The sequence below is a fragment of the Gymnoscopelus braueri genome (genome assembly GCF_963280865.1).
Source record: "Gymnoscopelus braueri genome assembly, chromosome: 15".
Lineage (NCBI taxonomy): Eukaryota > Metazoa > Chordata > Actinopteri > Myctophiformes > Myctophidae > Gymnoscopelus > Gymnoscopelus braueri.
In genome coordinates this window covers 19,164,075-19,171,574 of record NC_137620.1, presented here as the reverse complement: position 1 = coordinate 19,171,574, position 7,500 = coordinate 19,164,075, and the positions used below count along the sequence as shown (strand labels likewise).

General features: G+C 42.4%; 1 protein-coding gene across 1 annotated transcript in view; it reads right to left on the bottom strand.

Annotated features, from left to right (window-relative positions):
* actn3b (actinin alpha 3b) overlaps window positions 1-7,500 on the bottom strand; it is a 46,131-nt gene that overhangs the window by 11,708 nt on the left and 26,923 nt on the right. The window contains exons 4-9 of the mRNA XM_080452063.1: window positions 5,877-5,963; window positions 4,155-4,242; window positions 3,637-3,715; window positions 2,432-2,513; window positions 1,765-1,850; window positions 466-558 (exon numbers count right to left, since the gene is read on the bottom strand). Coding sequence (XP_080308189.1) covers window positions 466-558; window positions 1,765-1,850; window positions 2,432-2,513; window positions 3,637-3,715; window positions 4,155-4,242; window positions 5,877-5,963 — 515 coding nt within the window. The remainder of the gene's footprint in view (window positions 1-465; window positions 559-1,764; window positions 1,851-2,431; window positions 2,514-3,636; window positions 3,716-4,154; window positions 4,243-5,876; window positions 5,964-7,500) is intronic.

Below are 7,500 nucleotides of genomic sequence, written 5' to 3'. Positions count from 1 at the left end.
TTTGAGTGTTCGGACAACGAGAATAGAGGTCTATAGATGCAAGACCATATATCTTTACATATTGTGCAATATCTGTGCAAGTTTGTATAATGATATTTTTTTCATAAACTGTCTATTTGTTTTAGTCTTAGTAGCATCCTGTAATAGTACAGTTGTTCAACCAGAACAATGTTTTAGAGAGTAAAAGGTCAGGAGCCTATAGTGGTGGACAAGATGTCATAAGGAAGGAAGGAAGAAATACGCATGGGAGGTCTTGTTTTTCCACTTCCTCTTATACTGTAAGTTCTGTTGGCTGAGGCTGAGTCAGTGACTTTGTGAGGTTGTCAAGTTTTTTTTTAGAGGATGCCAATCACTTAGTTTCCTGCTGTGTAAGGTGATGGGATAACGAGTGGCGGTGCAGCGGAGGTCGCGTGAAACAGACTGCACACGTGGGAGCAGACCGGGAGAGACGGTTGGTTCTCTCACCTCACTGGCCAACTTCTCATACTCCTCCATCAGCTTCTCATTCTCCTGGTTGACGGCCAGAACCTTGCAGATACGGTTGGCAGCTGTCTCGGCCTTGGAAAGAAAGAGAGAGAGAGAGAGAGAGAGAGAGAGAGGGAGAGGGAGGGAGGAGGAGGAGGAGGGGGGGGGGTAGAGGGAGGAGGGAAGGAGGAAGTGACAGGGGGAGGAAGAAAGGGGAAATTGAGGGAAATAATAGGATGACAGAGTTAGACAGAGGAGGGATACGGAGACAAAGGGAGAGGATGGCGAGAATAAGATAAATAGTGTTTGTTTTTGTGTGTGTGCGCGTGTGTGTGTGTGTGTGTGTGTGTGTGTGTGTGTGTGTGTGTGTGTGTGTGTGTGTGTGTGTGTGTGTGTGTGTGTGTGTGTGTGTGTGTGTGTGTGTGTGTGTGTGGGACAGAGGTGATGGATTGCGAGAGGAAGTGCAGGAGGGAGAGAAAGTGAGAGAGGTAGTTTTGATATACTGTTATTACAGGGGTGCTGGAGAGTGCGATCGACATTCAAATAAATACAAGGGTGATTCTTGCCGTCTCGTATTGATTAAACTGTGCGGTTATTAAATCAACCCTGACAGTGTTTTGTGTGCCAGTCAATTCAACCAATCAAAAAGTAACAACATCGTATTAACAGATGTGATTTGGAGGACCCTTTTAAGCAAAGTCTTGGGAGAGCAGTGGATGCAAAAATCTTAACCCCTGCAATGCTGGTGGCAAGCTCTGCCTAAAAGCCACTTGGTGGGGCCACATTAAAATTGCGTTTATATGGACACTGATACGCAGATCTTACCCCGATTAAGACAAAACTCCACCATAGAAACCATAGAAATGGTCGTGGAAACTTGTTACCTGATTTCCCAAATCCCAAAACAAACATAATATCAGCCTATCGCCCCTGATTACAATACTGTACATTTACTGCCATGAGCTTCAGTGGTCAGGAACGTACACTGGTGGCGCCTCTCACTGCCACTTGGGGCCGTTAATGTATGCAAAGTTTGAACACTCTCCAGTGCAGCTTTAAGCTTTGCCCAATCTTTAGATTTCTACGGCCTTCATAACTGTCAGAGCATGTCTGAATACGCAGTTTGTAAAAATTTAACAACTTCAATGGGTTATTTGCAAAAAAATTAAACTTCCGGTTTACTTCTGTAATCACACTAATGCTGCGTATGTAAACGTATGTAAACGCTACGCATGTAAGCACTTCAATCTATTGTCCCGAGGAATTAGTCCTAATTAACGTCGCGGTATATCATCTTACCTGCTCGGCGCCGGCAAAGGCGTGGTAGAAGCAGGACACATAGGTCATGATGGCCTTCTCATCGGGCTTGGGGGTGTTCACAATATCTGTGGGGAAGAGAAACCGTCCAGATTGGATCTTCATTCATTTTCTACACAACTTCAGGTCCTTGCTGGCCTGATCTTTTGTCATTTAACCAGGTGGTGTCAAATTAAATAACCCAACTAAAACCTTCACCTGTGCACAGGTGAGCCTTGTTAATGTCATGTAATGTCAGGGCCATCTAAAAGGTGTGGACACTTGAATTAGAAAGATTGTTAAAACTATAGTCATAGTTAGGTAATAGTTATAGTTATGCAAAAGTTGAGCTAACAATGCTGCAGAGATATCAAGACACTAATGCTAGACAGGAGGGTGCGGAGGGCAGCGATGCAGGAGTCACAAGTTGGTGCTAGCTAGTCCGCACTATAAAGATATAGTTTAAACAAATTGTTCTCAAGTGAAAGTCCACACCACTTACTATAACAAATACTGTACGATGGTGAACAATATAGTCATAGTTATCATTATAGTTATAGTGCTTGGTGTGAATGGCCAAGTATGTTAAATGTGTTGTGAGCCTGGCAATCTGTTTTGCTGTGGTTAAATGTAAAATGTATATACAGTCATTTTCATCAGAGGGGCTCACCTTCAGCGTCAAGCATCTTAGGGATGTCCAGGAACTTCTCTGCCACCTCAAAGGCAGTGTTAAGGTTACCAATGGGGTCATCCTACATGAACACATACACAATGTTAAGGAGAATGTTGCATAGTCATATAGATTTACTAGCAGAATAAATCAGCAGTGTTCAAATATTAATTATACCATAGCTAGCATACTACATGATTATTGTTTACAACAGTGGTGTAAAGTTAGCCTGGGACCAGACGAATCTGCGAGTGCAAAAAAAAAATTGCACTCTGCGATTTGGGTCTAGCACCGCTCCATAGACTCATAGAGAATCCATTTCCTGCTCCAGAAGACGTGGGTGACCAATCAGGGCCCAGGATTCAAATATGGGAGACTGTAATTGGTAGTTGGTTGTAGGTCTAACCAATTGCGTCGAGGGCCATTGTTTTGATCCCGCCCTTGGGAAAAAAAACGTCCTCATGGAAGCACCAGACTCATATCCACGCAGCGATATAGTCTGGCTACGCGAGGCTAGTGTAAAGTAACTAAGTACATGTAATTTCGATACTTTTACTTCTACTCCACTACATCTCAGAGGCAAATATTGTACTTTTACGCCACTAAAGTTATTTGAAAAACTTGAGTTACTAGCTACATTTTGATAATTCTTACAAAACACCACAAACCACTTCAGCCCTATTTAAACTTCGGCTATTTGAAAATAATCGCTCTACAAGCTCAAGCTTGTGAGCTTGTAGATCGGCTAAGATTTTTAAATAAATTTAAGACATTATGATAACTTCTTAAACAGGACATTCTGCGTGATGAGTACTTTTTCTTTAAGTTTATTTTGATGCCAATACTTTTGCACTTTAACTCAAGTAAATTTTGATTACCGGACTTTTACTTGTAACAGAGTGTTTCTACATTGCAGTATTGATGCTTTTATTTAAGTAAAAAAATGTGAGTGCTTTTTCCAGCACTGGTTTACAATACGCATGGGTATGCCTTTATATGTATGTGCTTCAGGCAAACACTGTACTGTACAAAGCGGAGGAACAGAAACAGGGCGATGACTTCAAATGGAGTATAGAAAATAGACTACGATAAAAGAGTAAAGCTCAGCATGGCAGCCAAAGGTGAGCTTAAATCGATTCTGCCTGAGCGTTGAAACATGAAACAGAATCGAGAGTGTGGAAAATGAAAGAGGCAGGAGAGGGCACCTTTCTCAGTTTTGAGTAGTCAATGAGGTCGGGTCTGTGTCTGTGGATGAGGGCACACAGGGCCAGGCCATCCTTCCAACTGAGTCACCCAAGGAGAGGAGAGGAGAGGAGAGAAGATGAGAGGACCACAGGGGGGGATAAGGAATGAGAAAATAAGGAGGAGGGAGGCAAGGACAGAGAGAGCAGAAGAGGAAAGGGAGGGAGAGAGGGCAGAAAAGGAGACAGATAATAAAAAGAGTGGGAGAAAACGGGATGGGAAGGTACGGCAGAAAGAATGAGAAAACAGGGATGGGGGAAAAGGAGTGATGGGGCAGAAGAAGAAGAAGAAAAGAGAGATTTAGAATCAAAAGGCAAATACATCATCATTTTGGGGAAAGAGCAGAACAGAAACATGGTGAAGATAATCATTCATTGTTATTATTATGACAAAAGCAGAAGGAAGGAAATGGGAGGGCGGGGGAGGTAAGAGTTGCAGTTCCTCTCTTAGTGACGGCCACCGTGTGGCGCTGGAGTCCCACCTGATGTGGAAGTTCTGCACGTTGACATTCCTGTAGGGGGCAGTCTTCCTCTGGCACCACAGCAACAGACCCTCCTTGGCAGAGGTCTCTGCAAGAGAGAGAGAGAGAGAGTCAAAAAAAATTGAGTGGGGATATGAGAGAGGGAGGGAGAAATTCCAATTTGATTTCAGCTTTAGTCAATCGGGCATTTATGATGAGATGGTGTGTGTGTGTACAAAAGAAAGGGGAAAAAAGACTGCTTTATGAATAAGGTATTAAATCCCTGGCCTCCAAGTCAGTTTGCTTAAAGGACAATCAATCATTCAAAGTTCCTGTGGAGCAATCATAACATGCTGTGTGAAAGAAAATGCAATACTAAGCACTGCATGTTGTGCATGTTGGACAGAGAGTCAAAAGGAGAATTGAGTGTAGGGATGGGACGATAATCGTTATCATCGTTTATGATGATAAAACTGCGCTCATAATATCGCAGAGATTTTAATTGATGGTGAAATTGTCCTCCGTCAAGTCATAGCACACGTTCCCCTCAGAATAGGGATGCTGGGGATTCAAGTGTTTAACAAACTGTGACATTTTTTGTTTTAATATTTTGATTATCACGATAATATTGTTAATCACAATTATCTTTGCCACAATAATCGTGACATGTCATTTTCATATCGTCTCATCCCTAAGTGCAGGCAGGAAAATAAGATGGGACTTTAACATGATGGAGTGAAGGAATGAGTGAGCCATGCAGCAGCAAGGGTCTGAGTCACTGTGTAAAACATACTGTACTATGAATCATTGGACTTGCCTGAAGGAATCAGCCTTAAACCAACACTCCGGGAGTTTATTACGCACTTAAAACTGAGGCATTCGTTAGAGAGCGATTCAAACGTGGCTTGTGATTTGAATATCTACACGGCGCCTTGCGTTCAGCATCAATGAGTCCTATGTGTTTGATGCATACTGAAGCCTGTTGACCTGTGAACAGAGTCACGGTGGTCACTGATGTTATAAAGCTACATCCACGCTCTCGGACGTACGTACGTCAACCCGCTGATGCGTGTCTAATTTGAATATGTTTACGGCACGCGCTGCCATTTGTACGTGCTGCCATTTGTGTAGCCTTGTTGGCCCGTCGAGTGTGAAATTAAATGTCTTTATGCAACACTGGGGAACGTATACGATGCGTGTTTGAACTACTGTATACACGTGTTTTCAAAAGCACACATTAACTTTCATCGGTCCGTGACCGCGTGGTGTTGTGCAATGACGTAAAAGAGAAAGCGTTGCCTTCACGTGACATGTACAGTATTCTCTGTCGGGTGGAAACCTCATATGTCCAAAACTGTTACTTTTCAGGATACAAATTCAAAAACAGCTAAAGTAGTAGATCTGCAAGCTCAAAACGCGTCGCTTCGCGCCGCGTTTCGAGCTTGCGGATCTGCTACTTTTGATGCTTTCCTGTGACGCTGTAGTATAATCAAGTAGGGCGTTGACTTTCCAAAAAACACAAAAAGTAAAAAATATGGAGATAAGAGGTTTCTGGCCGTCAGCAACAATATAGTGTATAGAGTTTTTATGGCGTGTCTCTGCTTCAGTGATGTTGTTGAAGGTCATGTGAAGTAATTGCAGTAAAATGCGTGTGAGGCTGCATGCACACACACACACACACACACACACACACACACACACACACACACGGGCACACACGGGCACACACGGGCACACACTGACCTTCCACAGAGATGTCCTGGATGGCGAAGCGAAGAATGATGGTCCAGATCATACCAAGGGTCATTTTCACGTTACCGTCAACAATCTCTGCAACCAATCAGCAAACGCGTCCATCAGTGATAGCCACAACACACACACACACACACGCACACGCACACACGCACACACACACACACACACACACACACACACACACACACACACGTACATACGTACACACGCACACGTACACGTACACGCACACATACACGTACACGTACACGTACACGTACACGTACACGTACACGTACACGTACACGTACACACATAGTAAAGACATACTGTATATCTCACACATGAATAGGGTTGGGATCTGGCACCGGAGGAACCCAGATCCCACATTGAGGAACCGGAATCGGTTCCATCACATTTGAAACCGTTTCCGGAATCGATTGATCACACTCTCAGAGGCTGGTATGTGGACTTCACGTCTGCTATACAATTACTATGCTGTGGGTTCTCCAACTTTTTAATGTCAAGGACCATCATAACTCTGAGAGTGTACAAGAGTTACAGACCTGTAAAGGTCCATTTGGAACCCCCTATAGGAATTAAATGGAACGGTTAAAAGGAATCGGACCGTTAAGAGGGAATTGTTAAGGAGCCGGAATCGTTCAAATCCTAAAGGATCCCAACCCTACACATGAAGTTGCGTAAGGTGGAGAACATGAACAAATTGCTGTACGAAAAGCCTGGTGTTCTAGTACTATTCCTATAACGTCTTCCTGTTAAAGTGAAATAAATTGGGTTTTACAAGACGGAGTCTCTCAAAAAGAAATCCTTCAAATGCTATTGTAGTAAATGGAATTGAAGGTGACTGAATGCTGGAAAGTGTTGCAAATCTCTCAATGGGTGTTCATCTATTCAAGAACAGTTCCGTTATTAAAGGTGTTTATCAGGCTAACCTTGGGAGTCTGAGTCTCACAGACAGTCAGACACATTTCTAATAAGAAATAAAAACTATGGACAAAAGAAGTTAATACAAAAATTAATAACAGTTTTATATCTGTAAAAATCTTTTCATTGGCTGAAAAATTTTCTGGTTAATCACATACTTAAAGGTAGAGTAAGTGATATTTTTTGTTGAAATAAGTGTTGACTTGCTATAGGGTGTTCAGTAACAGCATTTTCAAGTTGGGACACCAATTTTATCCAATAAGGAGACAGAACTCACATAGGATACAGATTAAACAAGTGAAATTGGAAGTGATGACACAAAGAAATGAGCAGACAAATTTGGAATTGGAACACTATAAGCTGATAAATGGGTTGATTGGCTGAAATTTGCAACCCACCTGAAAATGTATGTTCTGTTTATTAAAGAGCTGTAAAGACGGGGAGACCCTTGTTACTGAGACCCTCATCTCTATACTCTCAGATTACTTTTATCACTATTAATACACACTTCAATCAATACTTAATCACACCAATTTGAAACTCTCAGATGAAGTATGACGTTGAATTGAATGATTTTTAGCCCATACTATCTTTAAGGGAGGATGGTCTGATGAGAACAAGGTACCAGTGCTTCCAGAAGCGTTGGAGTGCTGACATCAACATTACATATTTTTTTCATCGCTAAAGT